The 22,336-nt window shown below is 38.8% G+C and overlaps 4 protein-coding genes across 5 annotated transcripts; 3 read left to right on the top strand and 1 right to left on the bottom strand.

Annotated features, from left to right (window-relative positions):
* Positions 1 to 1,251: 1,251 nt before the first annotated feature.
* On the bottom strand, positions 1,252 to 5,042 carry toe1 (target of EGR1, exonuclease). The gene is made up of 9 exons (XM_039602503.1): positions 4,918 to 5,042; positions 4,691 to 4,838; positions 4,533 to 4,573; positions 4,334 to 4,430; positions 3,950 to 4,108; positions 3,489 to 3,602; positions 2,995 to 3,143; positions 2,406 to 2,568; positions 1,252 to 2,217 (listed from the first exon to the last, which is right to left on the bottom strand). Exons 2-9 carry the CDS (start codon positions 4,802 to 4,804, stop codon positions 1,462 to 1,464), a joined length of 1,593 nt encoding a protein of 530 aa, XP_039458437.1. The 5' UTR covers positions 4,805 to 4,838; positions 4,918 to 5,042; the 3' UTR covers positions 1,252 to 1,461.
* Positions 5,043 to 5,285: 243 nt separating this feature from the next.
* On the top strand, positions 5,286 to 10,224 carry si:ch73-382f3.1 (uncharacterized protein LOC100151273 homolog). Its single transcript, XM_031730730.2, has 4 exons — positions 5,286 to 5,698; positions 5,942 to 6,101; positions 6,556 to 6,731; positions 6,918 to 10,224. The coding sequence occupies exons 1-4, from the start codon at positions 5,549 to 5,551 to the stop codon at positions 7,299 to 7,301; spliced, it is 870 nt and encodes a 289-aa protein (XP_031586590.1). The 5' UTR covers positions 5,286 to 5,548; the 3' UTR covers positions 7,302 to 10,224.
* A 1,296-nt stretch (positions 10,225 to 11,520) lies between these two features.
* Positions 11,521 to 15,764, top strand: selenop2 (selenoprotein P2). 2 transcript variants are annotated; one of them, XM_031730731.2, is made up of 5 exons: positions 11,521 to 11,629; positions 12,242 to 12,500; positions 13,218 to 13,430; positions 13,755 to 13,863; positions 14,748 to 15,764. In XM_031730731.2, exons 2-5 carry the CDS (start codon positions 12,274 to 12,276, stop codon positions 15,027 to 15,029), a joined length of 831 nt encoding a protein of 276 aa, XP_031586591.1. In that variant the 5' UTR covers positions 11,521 to 11,629; positions 12,242 to 12,273; the 3' UTR covers positions 15,030 to 15,764. The 2 variants fall into 2 exon arrangements, with proteins under 2 accessions (XP_031586591.1, XP_031586592.1); XM_031730732.2 differs by having other exon boundaries at positions 11,531 to 11,629; positions 12,246 to 12,500.
* On the top strand, positions 15,413 to 22,332 carry elovl8a (ELOVL fatty acid elongase 8a). The gene is made up of 8 exons (XM_031730733.1): positions 15,413 to 15,425; positions 18,075 to 18,131; positions 18,227 to 18,414; positions 19,187 to 19,267; positions 19,944 to 20,000; positions 20,090 to 20,204; positions 20,323 to 20,450; positions 22,165 to 22,332. The coding sequence occupies exons 1-8, from the start codon at positions 15,413 to 15,415 to the stop codon at positions 22,330 to 22,332; spliced, it is 807 nt and encodes a 268-aa protein (XP_031586593.1).
* The last annotated feature ends 4 nt before the right edge of the window (positions 22,333 to 22,336 follow it).

The following is a 22,336-nucleotide window of genomic DNA, read 5'->3' as shown; positions in this document are numbered from 1 at the left end:
CAATTTTGCTCCTGCTCGTTTAGCTCGTCTTTCATGTCATTTCTCAGTGTGTCCCATAAACGAAAAACTACTTGAAAAAGAAAGAAAAAAGTAACAATTGCGCATAGAATACTGGGGTTTTTTTTTCAGATAACTTGTCATTGTAATAGGTTTTCAAATTCCCTTATAATCTCTGAGAAAAAAAAAATCTAAGAAGTAACACAATCATTTGAAATATTAATTTTTATTTAAGCTAAGTTCAGTTCCTAACTACTGATTGTTCAATATTTCATTATCATTCATTCATTTATCACACTTAACTCTCTATGTGTGTTTAACTGAATGGTGAACTCCATATGTTATCATTAAGTAGAGCCTAAATACATAATTTATCAGTTCACTTATCACATTTCAAATAGTTCATAGATAATCACCCACAGCATGTTATAACTTAAATTATTTAAAGTAGTAAAAATCTGATTAGATGATTTGGGGCCTTCCTTATTGTAGCTCAGCCGTTAGCACTTAAAGAAACCCAATAGATTTTCTTCTTCGGACAACTCCTTTAGGATTGCTACAGTAGATTTGCTTCCATATCACCCTATCCTTCTCATACCAGCCTTCTGCATGTCCTCCTTCCCTGTATGCATAGATCCTTTCTGTGAGCTCCCTATGTTCCTCCTGCCTGGCAGCTCCACATTCAACATCCTTTGTTCACCGTATCCACTATTCCTTCTTTGTACATCCAAACTTCCCTTTCAATTATAAATCACACACCCATGGATTGTTTTTATCATATCTTAATTACTGACGATTGCCAACTCACATTTTAAGAGCAGAAAAACACATTTAATCTTTTAATCAACTGTAAGCATAATATTATGGGATATTTTTTCAAACGCAAAGCTGCATTGATTTTAAGAAACTGGGTGCTCATTCACCATTGTTGTTATAATTCCTTGATACTCAAGGGATCTTAAATGTAATATTTGACAAATGGATTAATGATTGCATTAGAAAGTGGTGTTCTATGAGATTTAGGTCAGTGGTATCAATTCCTCCATCCTCCAGGAACATTTCACCATTAGGATAAAATGATGATTACACCAGAACTGTCCTCTCATTCACAGTCAGGAGTAAACCTGCCGTTCACTCACAGCTTAACACTGCATTTTAGGGCTGAATGCTAACTGCAGTATGCCTAAATGCTGACAATGACTTAGCATGCCAACACTGAAATAACACAAATTATGGTGAGGCTGAAGGAAAAACTAATATATTGACACTGGTATTTATTGGATTGATTTGATCTGGACAGAGGTTTTGACCAAGTATGGCGACCACCTGATTTGGGTGAACCATGACATTTACAGAAGGTCAATTACAAGCAAATATATTTCAAACAATAAACATCCCCAATGGTCACTGGATTCAAGTCCAAGTCTGTGGAATTTATTCCTTACGAACCAAGAGAGACAAAATTCAACACCTTCCGCCCCACACCATCTCCATCTTCTGCATGTGGGCCTTGGACGACTTGGAGAAGGTACTCTTTACCACATTGAGAGGAGCTGCCTTGCCGCTCAGATAGACCTTGTTAAGACAGGTAGGAAGCCACGACTGCTCCTCCTCCTCCTCCTCCTTGTCTGCTTCTCTAGCTTCTTCCTTCCTGATGACGGTACAGGAGTAGGCGAAGATGTATCCTGTCATAAAGGCATCAAATCCTGCCCGATGTGTCCCTGCGTCAGCATTCTTCTTCTGGGTTTCAATCCCAGCTGAGCGGTCATTCGTCTTTTCTCTGCCTGCTCCTGTCCCACTCCCTACGCCACTTTTTCCATCATTTGTGTTGTTTTTTGTGTTCCGGCTGTCATCAATTGAGGCTATTGTTATGTTCTCATCACACACACTGTTCCCCTTGCTGTCAGTCTCCAAGCTCTTTCCTTCACTCTGTGGGGTGTTTCCATCACTGTCCACAGCTGGCAAACCATCTGGGCACATCTCAGCAACTGTCCCTCGCTGGTCTCCTGGAGGATCTTCTGGATCCACTTCCATGTTGGGGATTTTATTTTCCGGAGCACCATCAAAGATGGAGGAGCCCTCTCCTTCACTTCTCTTCTTCTCTCTCTGTCTCTTCCTTTTCTTCCACTTGTCCTCCTTATTTTTCTCGTCCTGGAGGATGATGCGGTCTGTGTCATGGGATAACGGACACTTTGTGCCATTCGGACACCAACCAAATGCCTGGCAGACAAACAAACAAACACAAAGTTAGGTAAATTAGTAAAAATACACACAATTTCATGATATCTATTTGGCTCCTGCATTATAACAGACATACAAAAAAACACAGGAGAGAAAAGAGCGCTTTAGTTTTCCACAACTGTACAACTGAAGATTCCTCTGGATAAAAATCCAAGCTTGAAACTTACAGAGAAGTGCTGACAGATGTCAGTCTGTTTGTCAACAGAAGCGACAGCTGGACACTCCCTGTAGTCCACATAGGTGGACATGTGACCAGCATACTGACAGAACTCTATGTGAACATGAGGTCCAGTTGTTCCAGAGCCCACACTGCGACCATTATCCAGCTTACTGGGAAGAAGAGAACATGATATGAAAGAAGAGGGATAGTTGGCTGATTTTGTTTGGCTTTAAAGGACAAACAGGGTTAATGTTTCAAAGACAAGGTACGCTGACATAATTATGGACACCAGACATTTCTGCTCTGCTCCAAATTTTAGCACCTTCATCATCGACTTAGCCAATAGGTAAAAATAAAAGAAATTTAAAAATTGAGTTATCAATTATTTTAAGAGGTGTTAAAGGGCTTTGTTCTTTGGTTTTACATACTGGTAACTGCTGCATTACATTACAGAGGACACACGTGGAACAGTCCTGTTTACCTTTTAGAGAACTTAATTAGCATCAAGTTGTGCAAATTATATCAGTGGCAAATTAACGTCCACTATAAAATTCAATAAAAACAAAAAATAAATAAATAAAAAAAACTTTACTCACCATTTCTTGTAGGCGTACTCAAGATAGGAGGCAGAGAGTCGAAGCTCAAATTCTGTGACATATTTTGTGTCGTATATCCCAGCAGGAAACATCTCTGACAGGTCAGCAGTAAAGGTGGCCAGGCGCTCGGGCAGGTGAGCATAGAAACTCTAACAGAAAAAAAACACAAACATTCGTCAATCCTCTCAAACATCTCTCTGACCAGGAAGTCATTAGAACTGTTGAATCAGTTTTGTAAAACATATCCAGGCACAAGACAGGCAGCATTAACCTTGGAGTTTTTCCTTTTATTATGAATGTACACTACACAGACATGCTCTGGCTGTGAACCCAAGACCATCTTGATGTGAAACAACAGTGCTAAACATCAATCTTATAGAGTAAATATAAGAGTTCTATTATTATAAAGACTTTATAAATGTTAAAGGTATTTAGAAAATGTCATAAACAGATTTCACATCTTAGGAAAGTGAAAACAAGACAACAACTTGCACCTGGTACAGAAAAGCCATGTCAATGAGACCATTGTGTAGCACCAGGGGTTTTCGAGCACGCAGCAGCTCAGTGAACAGTGCTCGGATGTGCACGCCGCGGTCATCTGCACCTCCCTTACAAAGAACAAAGAACAGAGAGGAAAATGAACTGACATCAGAGGCAAACCTACTGCTACTCCCTGGCGTGTTAAGTTAGACACTTTTTATTTTATTTGTATTTTTTTTTTAAAAAAGGTCAACAGATGTAATATTATTTGAAAAAGTAAGTACACCTTTTGACTGAGCAAGCTCTACATCCTTGTAGAGCTTTTGCGTAAGTGTGTGTTAGTCACTGTACATGTGATGAGCTGGACAGAACATAGTCGTGGTAAATAACAGAGAAAAGCAGCAGAGTGAACACAGCAGGTACACAACACTCAGAATGGACGACACAAGTCAAAGCAGCATGCAGGAATCGCTACCTTATTGTTGCCCTTGCAGTACGGGATTCCGTGGCCGTACTGCTTGTTGAAGTCAAATCCGTGCTGCACCAGGAAATGCACTGACTGGGGCTCTATTATGTACTCCTCTGAACATAGAAGGATGAGGTTATACACCTGGACCAGGTACGAATCTGCAGGCTGGGGGAAGAGAAGGAAGGATGCATCACCTGTGGCATTTGTGAAGTCTGCAGTGGCAGTTTCTGTAATTTGATACACATAGATCTAACAGTGTTATTTAAATGTGTATTAACAGTCTAACTGGGACTGCTGTACCAGCATGTTACACTTATGAGTACTGTGTAATAACTGGTTTACTGTGTAGTACATGACAACATTTAAGACACTAAAAGGATCATTTTGCACCTTTTGATCAAGTTTCTTATAGCAGGCGATTCCCAACGAGAGGATGGACCGGGACCGAGCTGCATGACATATAGCTTTGTATCTGTCCTCAATGGATCTGAAATATTACAAGAGTCAGAGAAAACTACAAGCATCTACTTCCCAAGGCTTCTTGCACAACCAACTAATACTATTTCAGCTCAGAAAGACTTTTACTCACTCAGCCAGCAAGGACTTCCTGTTCCCAAGACCGCTCAGCTCCTAAAAAAACAGGAATGTGAATTTTCTGCAAACTCCCACGTTACAAACTGTGCTTCTAAAGTGACGAGAAACCTGGAAGAAACCAAATTGTTTCAACACGTAAGAACTTGTAATTACCGTGTCCAGTGCAACGAAGGACGCCGTTTTAATAGCCACGACCATAGCAGGCCAAAGCTCTTTAAAGTTTTCATTCTGGACATCAATGACAGGAACTACCAGCGAAGATGCCATGCTTGTCTCAAACTGCAACGTTACTGACGACTACCTGAAATATGAGCTAGTTTATCTCAGGAAAAGTTTTAATTAACAGCTGCTGGATTTCCGAGACATTGCTCGTTGCTTACTTGTTACGGTGTCTTTAAAATCGCAGTGTTTACTTTAACTACTGTTGTTTTTTTGGAGTATTTAATTGTATCAACCGCTAACAACTTCCTAAAACATTTCAACGTGCTTCTTTGGGTCCTGTGACAAAATATCTCACAGCAGTTCGAATGTTTCCTGACTCCAAATAAAGAGCATTTGCCACTAAATACTTGCAAAAAAATGTAAAAATTAGTTAGCGTAAAACGTTATCAAGCGTGTGTGCTTTATGTTTTCATTTGACCGCTTCTGTTTCGCTTTTTGCGCTTACGTGGTATTTTCAATCAGGCATTTCAGACAGACGCATACAAACAGTGCGTCACTATACTTGACGACCGTGGGGAAGTGCGCCATTTTGGCTCAAACAAAGTCAGCTATATTTTATCCCCGCTAAGATGATATAAGTTGTTTTCATGTTTTGTTTTTTCTGTTAAAAATCTACAGGGCATGACTGTGCTTCCCACAAGTTAACGTTTGATGCAAGTGTAACATTTTCTCGTTTTTAGAGCGTGCACGCAGTTAGTAATGATTAAAAGTCACAGCTGAGCTGTATTGCAAGCCAAGCTAACTTAACATTTAGCTTTGCTGTTGCTGTTTGTTGTGACTGTGTGTGCAATGGGTGGCTGCTCCGCTCCAAACTGCTCCAATTCAACCAGCATAGGCAAGCAGCTGTTTCGGTTCCCCAAAGACCCTGTGCGGAAGAAGAAATGGGTGGTGAACTGTCGACGGGACTTTGAACCAACTCCTCACTCCAGACTCTGTCAAGTAAGTTTACAACATAGTAGCAGAAAAAAGTAGACCCAAAACTAAACAGACTAGAGTCATGGATTAATTGAATAAATAGAATTAGGATTAATATATTTATTCACCCGATAATTATCTTCTGAGTTCAGCTAATTGTCACTTTAACTTTTTGTCATAATACCTATAATTCATGTTATTGTCTTTTGGTTTTTCATTATTTGGATTGAGTGTATATCTTCTTTGCACTTGCTTCATTTCTTCAAGGACCATTTTGAGCAGAGCCAGTTTGAGGAAATAGCCAGGTCTCCAGCTGGGGGGAAGAAGCTGAAACCTAATGCTATCCCCACTCTGTTCAATGTTGGAGAACCTCCCTACCCCGCATTCACGGTTCCCTACATCCTGCACCCTTTGAAACCTGAGCCAGGTACTGGAAATTTAAGGTGTAAAGTTGCTCTGGATCCTTTTTACTCTGATTAAAATTGAATTGAATGGATGGATTTTTGGTGAACTACAAAATGCTTGCTGTGTGTAAAAGGTCACAACACTTACTGTATGGTTGTCTGTTATCTCTTACTTTTCACATCATGAACCCCTGTAGAACGCATTTCTATTTGAAAATACAGTAAAAACAGCCCAGCAACACGTTGCACATAAGAAGCGTTGTCTGGTTGCACATAAACGTAGATGAGCATTTTGCAGAAAAAACAGAAATGTTTGTCTCAACAGAAAAACCCAGAAGTTTTATGTACAGTTATTGAGCCGTTAACTTAGCTCTATGTCTGCAGAAATATTTAAGAAGATATCTTCTTGTTTGGATGTTTTTCTATTCTAGTTCTCAGAAATTTAATTGCACTTTTTTGCCTTGTGTTTTGGTGTAGTGGAGAAGGAGCTGAATTTCGGGGACCATGGCTATGCGAGACGCACCCCTTTGCCTGGCCTGGAGGAGGAAGATGCGGACAGAACATCTGAAGATCAGCAGCCTTGCACACATTGCCAGCTGCTTAGGAAACAGCTGGAGCAGGAGATGCAACACACTGCAAGGCTACAAAAAGAGGTAGGATAGCTGATGACTTCCTCTGCAAATCAAAACCTGGTCTGTTGGGCTTTTTTTTTTTGGGGGGGGGAGAGCATTGTAAGGTTTCATTGCGTTATGCAAATTATTATGAAAGTTGTTACAAAATAATGAGTGTATATGTGTAATAAATGGCCCAAACTAACCATACACTCCTGTTTCTGTCAGGCTGAAGAGATGAAGAAACGTCTTTATCGACTTGACCGGCTTGAAAAGGGTCTCCAGAACTTTCTGTATGAGGACCAGATCCGAGCCCTGTCACTCACCAAACGCTCCCGACGTGCTGTCTGGTCTCCAGAGACAATTCTGAAAGCCCGGAATATCCGCTGTGCGGTTGGCACCAAGGGGTACGAGTACCTGAGAGAGATTGGTTACCCGTTACCCTCCTATAGGACTCTGTGTAACCGTTTGGAGACTAAGATCATGGTGACGACTGATATGAGCTGCGAGGAGCTAGCAGAGCTAGGCCTGGGGCTCATGGCCACCTGCGACAGTCCCCCTGAAGTTGGAGATAATGATGAGGAAGAACTGATAGGTGTTTTGTCTTCTTAGCAGTTTGCGTGAATTGCTAAAGACTAAAGATAAGATTTGCTGAATTGCTGTGAGGGACATTGTGCTTTGTATCTCCTCCTTGAGTGACTTGTTGTGAATTTGCTTTTGTTATGTCAACTGGTTGCACTTGCAAATGCTTGCAACCTATTCTATTATATGCGTGTGATCAGCTGATAAGAGATGCTCAGACAGCAGTTAGCCTACAGTTTTACTTGTAGTATTTTCTTCCCACCCTGCTGTTATCCCATCTAGAATCAGTTACTGCTGATTTTTTTTTTTTTTCAGGTCTCTGATGCCAAAGAGGTATTGATAAAAATATAACCTTTGGTGTTGGTACGTGGCATTAAGAGAATCTATTTGAAACAGCTTAAATGTCAGCTTCCCTTAGCTTGACTATAATGCAGAATAGGTGCTTGGCAAAATCCAACTACCATCATGAGACCAGAGGTGGTAGGAGAAACAGTGAAGCTTATTACAAGTGAAACAAGACTTTCCACCAGAAGACTGCATTTCCTACTTTGGAGCTAGGTGTTTACTAATGAGTTGAACATAGGGAAGACTGGGTTAAAATCAAATGAGCCCTTAACAATGATAAGCAAACACATTGAGATGTGGGGTATATATATATATATATATATATATATATATATATATATATATATATATATATATATATATATATATATATATATATATATGAGTGTAGTGTGCATTAAAATCTGATATGTCATGAGTTGTTAAACGATTCTCGATATAAAAGCAACTGAGAGCAACCAGCACCAAAAGCAAAGGACACTGCTACGCCAGCAGCTTTGACAGAACAGCAGGAAACGGGGATGGACTCGCCACCTATGAAAATGCTGACCCACTGTGAGCTTGAACATGTGCAGAGCATGTGTACCATGTAGCTTGTTACTGATTGTTGTTGAGAATTGTTTAGAGGGATCATTTGCACAAACCTGACAAGTTTGATGCTTGTGTTTTTAAAGTCAAGTGTCTCACGTCTGAACTTGGCTGATATTTTACTGGCTCTGTTTACATGTATAATAAAATTAGTATTTGGGATATTTAACTTTATTTAAGTTTCATATAGACACATCTCATTACAGAGTGTTCCCTCGACATTGTGATTTTTTTCTTTTTTCTTATTTATTTTCAATCTTTCTATCTTTTTGTTTTGTTTTTTCTTTTTTAGGGTGGGGTGTAAAGCACATGATTTATGTCTTTAACCACAAGACGGGTTTAGTATCAAACTATATTGTTCAATCATACCTCTCCAATTTAAGCATTAATAAAACTGAATTTCTGTACCTTATTTTGGTCACATGTACACAACTGAGACCCTCGCTGTTTTTCAATAAGGTTCCAAAAACTATGTATGGAAAAGGAAATAAGGGTAAATCCTGCACTGGTGAATAACCTAATTCTGCACTACAGTGTAAATTTCAGTCTGAGAATTTCCCCTTTGCTCTGTTTTGAAGTGTTCAAACTTTCTGGATAGTTTAAGTCAAGGTACAACCTAGAAATTTACACAGAAGCTTGAATATATACATACTTCCACTAATATTTTATTAAATGTCCCTTAGCCCGTTGTACCTCAACCAGACACCTTTGGTAGCTGTTTCCATGGGTACGGACATGACTTTTAAGCACAATCCACAAATTGTCGATACTCTTGAGTGTTTTGGGAAGGCCATTCTGGCAGCTTAATGTTGGCCTCCTTTGTGTGTTTGAGATCATGTCATGTTAGAACAACCAATTATGTCCATGTTTCAACTGTCTAGCTGTCAATTTGTGATGTTGAGACTCCCGATACATTTGGGTCAATTTGGAGGCAGTCCTCTCTCATTATTCGGTCCACTTTGTGCAAAGTACCAGTACCACTGGCAGTAAAACAAACCCAGAGCATGATGCTAACATCACCATGCTTGACCACTGGTACAGTGTTCTTAAGTTGAAAGCCTCTCCTTTACTCCTCCAAACATACCTCTTGTCACTGAGGCCAACAGGCTCAGCCTTTGCCTCATCTGGCCATAAAACCTTTATGCAGAAAGCATTTCTTTCTCATCCACGAGTGAGGCTCAGGTTGTTGATTTTGATGCAGAGGCTTCTTTCTTGGTTGGCATCCACTCCCATGGCAATGTAAAAATCTCTGCTCTGTGGACAGTGACCCCGGTGTTCCAGCAGTTCCCAGTTCATAGCAATTGCAAACGTTAGTGGTTCTTAACCAGTTTCCCCTCATTTGAGGGGGACAGTTTAGGTCTACTATCAGACCTTAACAAAGCAGTCGAACACCTTGTACTTTTGATAGTTGTTTGCAAGGTTATTATAGTTCACTTAAACTAGATGTGGAAACAATTAATAATTTTATTAACTGAAAAAAAAAAACTTGCAAAAAAGATTAAAGTAACATGATTTTGTGAATTTGGAAAACTAGCTAAAATATAAATAAAAAACAGAGGAAAATACTTAGTTTTGGTATGTTGCTTTGGTAAAACTCGACTATTGAGGTATTGGATAGAGGTCTGGTTTTTTGGAATACTCATTTTCCTAAATCTTGCCTCTGATATATACCCATTATACAATAATAACTAAAAAGACTACAAATAACACAAAAACTAATAAAAACTCAATTAAATTAAAAGCGAAAAGTTAAAATAAAAATTAAACCTAATTTAGAAAATACATAACTATAATACCTGAGTTCCTGAGACCTTCCTATTGGGAGTACTGGTCAATACAGTAAACATTACCTGTTTTCACTGGCAAAGAGAAACTACCAGTTGTGCTCAATTATGATCCCCAACAAGAATACTTATTAAAAGATTTAAATGACTGCATGTGTCTATTTGAGCCTGTATGTATAATTTTGATCCTGTGTGGATCAGAGAAAATCCAATAAATTTAAACTTGTGCACCGGAATCTTGTTTTTGAAAGTCATTAAAGTAATGCTGTAACTGTAAGATCACAGTTCAAAGAAGTCGTTAAAACCCCCAAATGACCATGACATTTATGCTCATGATGACCAGATGGAAATTCTGACCACAACTATACACGTTCTCCATGTCAGGCAGCTCACAGTAACAGCTAACATTGGATGCTAGAATAAAAATGAAAGCATATTAATTTACTAGTGATAAAACTTAAACCCAAGTCTCATTAAATCCCACTGTTGTAACTTAATCTCAGGTCATGTGTGTTACTTTTCCCCACATAAAACAAACAGCTGCCCAGGTTGGACTTTGAACAAATCGGTAACATAAAAGCCAATATTTCTATTTACATTGCAGCTGGCTTTTTAACCTTCAATGGCACGAAAACTTTAAGTCAGTGTAAACAGATGATCTTGTTTTTTTCTACATTTTTGAAGATTAACCATCAACTTTGCAAGGTTCACACGAAGCACAGTTTTCCTGCCCGTCCCCATTTATTGACCAAACAGCTCTTTTCAGTACATTTTTTCAAGTTGACTCTTTCGTGTTGATTATCACTGATTTTTGGCCTTTGAACTCTTTCTTAAATGGAGCCCTGTGTTTGTTTGTCATGGTGACACTCACCTCTGCACACTCTAAAGCTTGGCTCACATAGGTAGGTAACTATAACTGAGCAGCTGAAAAACTGCACGTTTACTGTGTTCACCAGCTTTTTATAGTGTAATGTGCAGTTAACATCTGATATTTAACACCACACACAAAGTACAACAGAGGTGGGTGGTAATGTTTTCAGTTTTACAGAGTAAGAGTGGGCTCAGTAAAAACCTTTGGATAATAGTCTTACATGCAGCACCAGGGGTAGATGTCATTCTCAAGGCAGCAGGAAGGTCTGCACTAAATCTCATTCATCGTAACTAAATCTAAATTATCAAAATATTTAATTCGACATTTTACTCAAAACCACATGATCTTCACAGAGTGCTACAGCCTAGATGAGTCAGTGCTATAGCCTAGAAGTCGAATTACTAGAAATGTGCAGGGAATCGAGGAACCACGAATATCATGTTTCATATCGGTCCACTCAATAGTTATAACCACCTAATCAATAACTGCTTGTTCAGTCAACAAGGTAACCAGAATTGTGCGATAGTACATTAAATTAATAAAGAGTGTGATTTTACTCAAATTTACTTGCATTCAAATAAAGTCCTTTGTTTAGTCTCACACACAGACACACACACACAAACACACAAACACACACACACACTCTCTCTCCTTCTGTCTCTGTCTCTCTGTTTGATTTGGGGGACGTGCTTAGTCAACCTCAAAGGCTTTAAAAACAACAGGGGTTTACTGTCTGCATGTTTGGGTCGCAGAACAGAGAAAGAGAAAAGGTAAGATCATTTTGGGCTTAACCTGTTTGTTTTTAAGTCTTTTATTCTGAAGGGCAAACATCTTAACTATTGTAGGGGTGTATTTTGTGGAATTCCAACTAATGCAGTTTTACCACAGAGATCTGTTCCTGTCTTGTACACTTTAAATACTTGTTATACATCTAAACATTTAAATTTGGAGAGGAAAAAAAAATTTTTCAATGGCGACCCAAAAAGGCTTTATTATGTAACCAAGGTGATCCAGATCACATCCAAACAGACAGACAGTACACTCTGAGTCTGTCTCTGTCTGTCTTTGTTTTGATGCTTGCGTGCTCTCCATTTGCCCCAAAATACCTCTGTGTGCCCACTGTTTACCCCGGCTCTTTTTGCAGATTATCATCGCATGTAAAGACAGACACAATGATGTTTTGCTCTTTTAATTATTTTTGGATCAGACTGAGTGCTACTGATTGAACCCCAGACTGTCTAGTCTGCATGTGCTATCTCTTTTTCCCTGACTTTGTGCCACAAAGCCTTGGAAAAGACTTTTTCTCTTCACCTCTTCACATTAGGTGCCAAACATTTGTTGTTTTTGTTTTTTCAGTTATTGCACAATGTCTTTCTTGTCAGGTAGATACAGTCCAGGCTGCCAGGGAGAGACAATGAGCTCTCTCTTGACGCTGTGGCTGTTCGCAGCATTGCCAGGCCTGTTGTGGGCCTCACACAGCACTCTGATTGTGGAGGGGGACAATGATGCCTCCAGGATCTGCAAACCTGCCCCCCAGTGGGACATTAAGGGATATGCACCCATGCAAGACCTGTTGGGAAACGTGGCTGTGGTGGCGCTGCTGAAGGCTACCTGACAATTCTGCCTCAGGCAGGCATCCAAGTAAGAAAGTTGTAATAGTTGAAACTCCTATTTTTAAGTTTTATTTTGAAGAGTAAACTCATTAACCAGTTGTATGTTTTTTTTTTTTATTGGCTTCTTAATAATACAATTTTACTTTATAGTGTTGTTATTTTCTGAAACCTTTTTTCTGAAACACTATTTCCCGATAGTCCTCGTATTTGAGTTTTAAAAAAGTCATTTTAAATAGACTACTAGATAGCATGCTGTTAAAGGAAAAACAGAAAAGAAATCCACACCGTCTTTATACAGACCTTAAATCTCTCATATGTTTACTGAAATTGCTGGGAAACAACATTACAGTATACTAATATTAACAATATAAGAAAAATTATGTATTATTAGACCATATAATCTGAGCTGAATTTTTTGTCTTATTTTGAAGAGTAAAAATAAGCAAAATGTAAAACAAACATGATCTATGTACAAAAGGTGTTCTTGTGGAGAGACAGTTGCTCAGAATTCCTCTTATAAGCCTCTAAACATGATTCTGCTGCACATTCAGTGTAGTAAAGATTTATCATCCTTTTATTGCAGTTTTTTCTCTTAAAACTGGAAGACAGACAAGCCCTCCTTGTTGCTTGAGTCGAGGCTTTGGCGTCCTGTGATTCTAGAAAGACCTTTTCCAACTGTCCAGATTAACAGCGATGTGAGATTATACCCAGCTCTCTATCTTCTCTTCCATCTGTTCATCCGTAGAATTGGAGGCCTGCGTGATAGGCTGAATCGCAGCAACATGACTGAGGTGTCTTTCATAATAGTAAATGAGCGTGACGCTCATTCCAGAGCAATGTATTGGGAGCTGAAGAGAAGTGCTCCCACCGGGGTCCCCGTGTTTCAGCAGCAACCTTTTCAAAATGACGTGTGGGAGGCTCTGGACGGAGACAAAGATGACTTCCTGGTTTATGACAGGTGAGATGAACCTGCCCTTCATGACATTTACCTCATATTTTTGATTTTATTTAGGGCAAAACACTTTAAATGTTTGAACTTTGCTTTAAATCATGCATGGGAACGGTTACATAGATAGCAGGGTGTGACTTAAAACAGGGTAATGTAGATAATGGTATGATGTGGACATCAAGGAGTGGAGGAGAGAACATGTATAAAACCCCATGCAGACGGAACAAGTTGTTCTTCCTTTAGTTCCACACACGTGTCATATTTGTATGCATCATGTGGACATTATGAATTTGCGTTTCAATTCTCCCTCTCTTTCTGCTTCATTTTCTCCAGGTGTGGTCTCCTCACCTTTCATATAGTGATGCCTTACAGTTTCCTGCATCACCCTTTCGTAGAGGCTGCAATCAGAGCTACTTATCAGAAAAATATCTGTAACTGCACTGTGAGTGATCAGTGGAAAAATGTGTGCGAAATGAATGAAGTCCAATGTTATAGTTCACAGAACTAATCAACAGACCTGGGCGTACCCCGTCATTTATCCTATGACATCTGGGATGGATGGATGCATGGAAGGATGGATGGATGGATGGATGGATGAATGCATGGATGGATGGATGGATGAAAGGATGAATGGATGGATGGATGGATGGATGATGGTTAAATGAATGGATGAATGAATGGAAGGATAGATGGATGGATGAATGGATGGATGACTGCATGGATGGATGGATGATTGGATGAATGGATGAATGAATGGAAGGATAGATAGATGGATCAATGAATGGATGGATGAATGAATGGATGGATGGTTAAATGGATGGATGGATAAACCACTCAATATTTTTATGTTCTGTAATGTTTCCTTTTCATAGTGAGGGACTGGTAAGGAATTGTTGGCCAGCTTCACTTTAACTTGACTGGGATTTATTGGTAGATTGGCCTCTTGTAGTTAGTTGAGTTGTCTTGAGTTGGCCCTCAGTTTGGGTTCTCATCAGCCACAGGAATAAATGTTGGGAATAAAACTGGTTTGATCGAGAAAAAATAACAAAACAGAAAAAAGTAGTAATTAGGTTTTAAGAACAGCAGTGCATTTAACAGAAATGAGGCTGACTAAAAACAAGGCAGAGATTATTAATCAGAAACATTAGCTAATGTTAATGGTAACTAATAGCAAGTTGATCAAATTTTACTACATCAGTGTTGTGCCTTTACTTTAATGTGCTGCCCCCAAGTGGCCGAAATAAATGTGACAATTGTGAGTGTGATGCAGCTTTACCTCACGAATAATGAATATGGTGTGTGTGACTGTGTATTCCTCTTTTCCAGCAAAATTTTACTTCATCTGTCGGTGGTAACAACATCACAAACAATGGCACAGCTCAGCTTGTTGACGAAGGTTCAGAAGTGCCAGACACAGCTTCTGGAAGGACTCACCACCACCACCACCACCACCACCACCATCATCATGATGACCCCCCCTCTCATCATCACCACCACGATCAACATTCCAGTCACCAGAATCAGTCGCTACATCAGCAGGATCAGGGTGATTCTACTTCTCATCACCACCACCATTCCCCCCATCAGCAGCACCAACATGATCATTAATCTGGCAGCAGCACTGATAACTAACATTTGTAATTTGCTTTGGTGTAGTTTGATTAGAATCTGAATGTTTTTTGTGCATTTTTATTTTATTGTATTGTCTAATTATAAGCAGTGATTATACTGTGGTTTGTCTCCTGGCATTTCCACACTCCACATCTCTGTGTGGATAAAGTAACCATTCTCCACCATCTCCTCACATTAATGAAGTCCGCAGTGTAAAAGCTGCTTGCAGAAAACTGTGGATGGATGTGTGTGGCGAGATGGGATGGATCAAGAGTTACTGTCACCCACACAGAGCCAGGGGAGGGTGCGCACTGCTGCTGAGCAAACCTCAGTTAGATTACTGTTTAAAGTGGATATGACTACCATTAATAGCATGTTTCATGATGAATATTTGTAGTGATATGTGTGTGCTAATTGTTCTTTACTGCATCTTTTCATTTAAGGAATACAGGAGGTGATTTAAAACTGAATATACTAATCATATGTAATCATTAGACACTGTGTTGCATGTAGAAGACATTCATAGTATTCGTTTCTGCTTGACCCACCTGATCCACTACAGGCTTAGCCCACACTGTTACTCACTGCATGTTTGCTGCGTGACTCACGTTTCTTCTTATGAATTCAGAGTGTGGAAAGAAACTATAAAATGTTTTGTTTAAAAAAGCAGATATAGAGACCAAGTGATTTTTATTAAAAATTAACATTAAAATTGACTCTTCTGTTAATTCATTTGGGAGTGTATGTGTCATTTTTAACTTTAGTAATAAGAAAAACCTGGCAGTAGCAAGGCAGTGTTAAATGGATTCAATTAATTTACTTTAACTTCTTCTTTTCCCTTAAACCAATGGTCTGTTGGTAGTTATCTAGACACCCAGTGATTTATTATTTTATGTATTAAGTGAAAATTCAAGCTGTTTAATGAATTTATTCGACTTTTTGTATCATATGATTTAGAATTTTCCTCAGTCACACTTGCAGTAGCATTTTCAGATAGGATTTAGCTGGCAGTTACACACCGTAGTACTGTATGTTAAACCGCGCACACACACTGATTAACTCAGTCCTGCTTAGGACTTGACTGAGATGCTGCATGTTCTGACAGGACAGAGCTGAAGAGAGAAATCACAGCTATAGACCATCACAATGAAGGTAAAGTGAATGTTATTTTGAATGTGAATGTTATTTTCAGCTGTGTTTACTGTAGATTCTCCTCACATTGTTGGAGGCTGCTGTGGTTAAAAGCTGTTATCTTAATGATAACTGCTGCATAAATGAAGATGCATAGGCTCATGCTGTTATTTTGAAATACTGTATATTTCTGGTCTTGAAAGCATCTTCTTGTAACTTTCCCTTCAGTACTACTCTACACATGAAACCTTAACACATAGGAGTTCTGTTCGGCTCTGTTAGGGATTGTTTTCCGTCAATCCTTATGAGGACACAGGTAAGGCTTAACTGCTTAGCCTAGCTCTGGCCACACAGCCTGCTGCTTCTAAATAGTGCTTTAACTTACATTAAGTAGCAGAGTGCATTTAATATTAACAGACTGTTAAAGAACAAATTTATCTCCTCACCACTGCATATTATTGGTTATTGATGAATAGACTGTATATAAAAGATGGAATTAGCCACTGATTTCTGGGCTCTGCTTTTGGAAGACTCGACCTTATCGTTTTATCCTGTGCCCCGTTGCATTCTTTGAAACCAGGTGTTGGACATGACAGTGCCGTGCTAAAGTCATCAGCTAAGGCTAGCAAGCTTGGCTAACAAGCTGCATCCATCAACAGTATAGGTGCAACACAAAGACATCAAAACTGGAGCACCAACTTGCTGTAGCCACAATATTTAGCTTAGAATTCCAGTAAAAATACTATTAAAGACACCAACACCACATACGTGCTCAAATTCAATACCAGTATAGTTACCAGGCTGGATACCTGTTATTTTAATGAGTGACATTTTAACATGGCAGTCTATTGGGACTGATACTCTTTGGAAGCCATTAGAAGAACTGCACTTTCGGACTCTTTGGCATTGGCTTCATTAATGGTGGATGAAGCATGTGTTAGCCTGGAAAAAGTAGGGTTGTTAAATTTATTTCCATTCTTTGATCCCATGGCAAAGTCCAGTAGGAGGTTTGAAAATATACAGATTTCCCCCTTCTTGTATTTTTTTTCTTTTTTATATAATAGTGCAACTAATGAATCAACTCCTCTGAGACGTAGCATTTTAGAGCAGTAGTGATCCAGTTTAACTGTAAAAAGACTGTATATTTCTTAAGTTCTAGCCAAGCCTGAGGCAAACATGGGGCAACACCACAAGAGAAGTCTGATAGTGAAGTAAAGAGAAACATACCTGCTGTGCACACAACGTTCATCTTCAGACACTAGATGGCAGCACTGTAATACTTTAATCACACCAGGTCACCCTGTCGTCCACATCAGTCAGCTACTCATCAAAAGGATTATTAGTTATCATCCATTATCAAAAGAGATACGTTTGGATTAGTGCACATAATCCTTAAATTGTAATCCAGATTATCTCCTGGTAGTTTAATCAATTTTGCAGCGAGGTGTTGTTTGTTGCAAAATACTTTTTGAGAAGAGTACTATTTATGAGCGTGCAAAGTGCTGGGAACAGTTAGTTGTACTGATATAAAAAAGTTTATATGAGTACATTTTATGGTTTGTACCAAAAAACCTGCAAATGACTTTATGTGTAGTCATCATCTTATGATGAGGGTTTTGAAACCAGACCTCGTCCAGTGCAGTACAACAAAATGAAACTTTAATGCAGTGACAAATCATGTTTGGCCTTACCTTTGCAGAATGAATACAATATTAGAAAAATCAATAATGTAGAACAGCATAAATGCCATATAAGCAAGTGTGATCATTACACCAAAAAAGACATTTGAGGTTTTCCGTTTTTCTGTGAGAGACTTATATTATCCATTTCATTTTAAAACCTTTGTGTTTGCTTCAGCTTTGCAATTTCAAGTTTCTGTTGCTTATTTTTTTCTGTTTCAGGATTTTCAAGCGCTCACTGTGTGGCAGAAAGTCCAGTTATTTTACCATGGGATTTTGGAAAAAGGAGGCGTGTAAATTAATTTACCCATTTTTTCTCAGAAATCAGCAGTTTCTTTTTTTCTAAAAGTCTTTCTGCTTTTCTCTCACCTTCTTGTCATTTAGACAAAAGGACAGACAACTGGCTTCTGGTCTATTCTCCTGTGCCAATTAGCTGCGTCTTTCTGTGTTACTTGATCATTATATGGGTGGGGCCAAAGCTAATGGCAAGGAGGCAGCCAGTCAACCTCAGATCCGTCTTGATACTTTACAACTTTGCCATGGTCTGCCTGTCTGCCTACATGTTCTATGAGGTAAATACCATACTGCTTGAAGGAACTATTGGAAAAGACAACGGGGAGCTGGAATTCAGAGCAGCTAAAAGGAAGTCAGTATAGGATAATACAACAACTTCCAATGATATTAAAACCACCTGCTTAATGTTGTGTAGATGTTACTCATGGGACCAAAAGAGCTCTGATGTTTTGGGGGATGGACACAGAACCTCTGGGGGTTGTCCTTCAATCCCTGCTGTATCTCTCGTTTGTGTCCAGTGATACATAAATGCCAACAGAACCTTCCACTCTTTTGAGATAATCAATGTAACTCACTTCACTTCCCAGTGGTTTCAGTTTGTAGCAGTTTGTAGCAAGTGGATTCTAGTACTCGCATGTCAACTCTCTTAAAACAGTTATTGGCATATAAAACACAGAGCAAATAGATCATAAAAAAATAAACCATCCAAATGGCTGTCAAAGTTTGTGAATCTGTAAAATCCTAATGTGAGCTATAAAATAGTTTAATATAGGTAATTTTGGACAGAAACACCACCTAAAGCAATCCACATCTGTCGGAGTGTAAACAGACATTTTACCATCGGCTCTGTTTGGGAGTCTGTGCTGCGCATCAGTAGCTACATTTTCACTGTGTACAGTATGATTTAAAGATCAAATGGTCCTGCATGGTTCATGTGTCCTATTCCTTCATGGAATATTTGGTAAAGGATTTTTAACTATTTAATGAAACGACGTTTTGCTAAATGAAAGAAAAAACAAGCAGATATGTGAGCAGCTTTTCTCTTTCCAGTTTACTACCTCTTCCTGGTTGGCAGGATACAGTCTGCTGTGCCAGCCAGTCGACTACAGTGACAGCCCATTGGCCATGAGGGTAAATGTTTTTCACTAAATTAATTTTGACATGTACAGTACTGTGAAAAAACTTTTGAGCCATTTCTTTGGATTTTGTTTCCAAGCAGCCAGACTGTTTTGCAGAGCAATAACTCTCCAGGCTTTCTGAAGTTTATCTTTGGTTGCTTTTTCACTTATTTTCAGTCCACTCCTTGTACCTGACCATTTTCAAAAGAAAGTTTTTTTTGTTTTTTAACCCACTTAACGCTGACTGATGAGACAGTGTTTTGTCTACACATAATAGACAATTTAGCAAAGAACCAATTTTAAATTGGATCCTTTGTTACTGACATCATGTCATAAAAGAAGAGGTGGCGGGCCTAAAAAGCTGTCTACATCAGATAAACAGTATTTGACAGTCCTGTCTTTGAGAAGTAGGAAGCTTTATAAGAAAGAATCCTAAGAGAGTTGGGGCTGTGTTTAAGAATAGAGGTGTTCATAAAGTTGGACTTTGCAGCTCATTGGAATTGTACAGAATTGTTTCCATTTATGTTTGCATATTTCAGTACATTTCTGCAATTCCAATTTTCATACAAAACTGTAAAGAATGCTCATGTCTCAATATTTTTTACAGAACTGTGTATATATATATATTTTTAATTGTTTGAACTGCAGTGCATGAAGGTTAATATTGTACTTTTTATAATTTTGGACAGATGGCCAGAGTGTGCTGGTGGTTCTACTTCTCCAAATTTATAGAGCTTTGTGACACTGTGAGTTTCAAGCAAGCTTATACGAGCATGTATTTCCATGGCTGCAAGACACTTCTGCCTAACTGTCTTTGTGTGATTCTGTGATTCAGATATTTTTTATCCTAAGGAAGAAGAACAGTCAACTGACCTTCCTCCATGTCTACCATCACGCCACGATGATCTTCAACTGGTGGGCTGGGGTTAAATATGTGGCTGGTGGACAGTGTGAGTACAACCCACTGGTCCGGTCTTACAAAATACTGTGATTAAAGAGTCTTTGAGCAGCAAACAGAAATATTCAAGAAGATAATATATGATTCTCATTCAGAGTGTCTGTCTACAGCTTTCCTGATAGGTCTGATTAACTCCCTCGTCCATATAGTGATGTACATGTATTACGGCCTGGCAGCTGTGGGACCAAGCATGACTAAATACTTGTGGTGGAAACGTTACCTCACCACCCTACAGCTGGTCAGTATGCATCTCAGTCACATTCATCTTACAGTGATCATCCTCTAACTTAAAAACGATCTCCTCTTAATTTTTAGCTCCCTCTTATCTTTTTGCATAATTCATTATGGCTCATTAAGCTGTCAGTCTGTATTTCTATCTGTAGCATAAAGGCAGTCACCTTCCTGACTCTGCTATGTGTACTTTAGGAGCTTGTACAACAACAACTACTACTAAACCATTGCAGGTGATAATCCTGAAAAAGCCAGAACTGACTTTTTGGGAAAAAAATATAAAAAGTGGTAGATGTGTGTCAGTTAGAAATATTTTCTTTGTTCTCGCACACTAAATAAGACCAAAAAGTCCTTATTCTGATAGGCTTAGTCATCACCAACGACGACTTAGATCTCAGAGGCTTAATAATTTGGTTTTGATGAGCTTAACGTGTAGGCTTCCTGATTGGTTTGTCATTGTTCTGACTGACTGCTGGCAAAACGAGACAGATTAGCAGCACTGATGCTCCTCAGCTAACTACTGGACCATCTGTTTTCTACTTATAGTCTAATGAAAAGACAATGCATCCTGTGTGTTTTTCTTTCCCCTATGGCTTCAGCTTATATAGGTCAGTATGGTGCCTGACTGCCATTCTGTGACAATAATTGCACTGACCTTCAAAACGACCCCCAAGCCATCATTAACACTTGTCTTTACAATTTAGTTAACTGAAGCTGAGGTAGCTGACTAGCTTTATGAATCCAATGGACACCTTCACATGGTGACTTATTTTCTTTTTTTAATGAGTACCTTTGCCTGTGTGACTCTCTGGTGACAACCCTACACTGTTTTTATAAAAGAAAAAGAAAAAGAAAACAGTCATATTGCATAGTATCTGAATGATATGTATATGGTTACACAATAAATGTCATCATATGTTACTGAGAAACGACCAAAAAATCACCACATACTGCAAGATAACTAATCTTTACTATTTTTGTTTCCATATAAGCGTCACTGGGTGTGAGATTAATAATGACATCATCAATATTACATATAATTTCATTCCTTTTTATGAGTAACTAAAGAATAACTTTGGAGTCGTTTCCATAGACTGTATATAAAAGATGGGCTTAAGTCTGCATTCTTTTAATGACCAGCAGAGGGCAAACTTCTCTGCTTTCTGTAAAAGTCAATGGGAAAATAACTCTTGCTTGTCTTCTGTGGGACGAGTTTATGGTCTTAATCACTAATTTCCAGTCACACTGAAGACAACTCAATTTTAACTCAATTTTTTATATAAAATATAATATTATATATAAAAATGTAACTTATGGTCCAGTGAGAGAGTAAGCTTGCCCATGTGTCTGGCATGTCACTACCCTATAAGCATGTAGTGCCCCTCTGTTTCACTCCTTTCTTGTCGTTTGAAAACAGCAAGGTAAAAGAGCCCATTCAAGACAACGATTCATCTCTAATAACTTGGTAACATCACCATGGCTTTGTCCATTTTCTATATACAGACTGTGGATATTTCTCCAACCACTCTAGAGCTGTACACCCAATATACAGAGGAACTTGCTGAAAGTGTTCAAGCCTATATAGCTCATCTAGGAAGTATGAAAATTGCCTAACTGTTACCCCCTACTGCTTTCATCTCTTACGTGACCATCAACTTGTAATTTTCTTGTACTCAGAGTGCTCTGAAAGTCTACCATCATGCTATTGTTTCTCTTTACAGCTCCAGTTTTTCATAGTGACTATCCATACCACCTACAATCTGTTTGCTGACTGTGACTTCCCTGACTCAATGAACATCACTGTTTTGGCATATTCTCTCAGCCTCATCATTCTCTTCAGTAACTTCTACTACAGAAGCTACCTCGTCGAAAAGAACAAGAAAACTTAAACTC

Source organism: Oreochromis aureus, linkage group 18, assembly GCF_013358895.1.
Source record: "Oreochromis aureus strain Israel breed Guangdong linkage group 18, ZZ_aureus, whole genome shotgun sequence".
NCBI classification, from domain to species: Eukaryota; Metazoa; Chordata; class Actinopteri; order Cichliformes; family Cichlidae; genus Oreochromis; species Oreochromis aureus.
The sequence above is the reverse complement of the archived record's forward strand: the minus strand, read 5'-3'. Positions and strand labels throughout refer to the sequence as shown.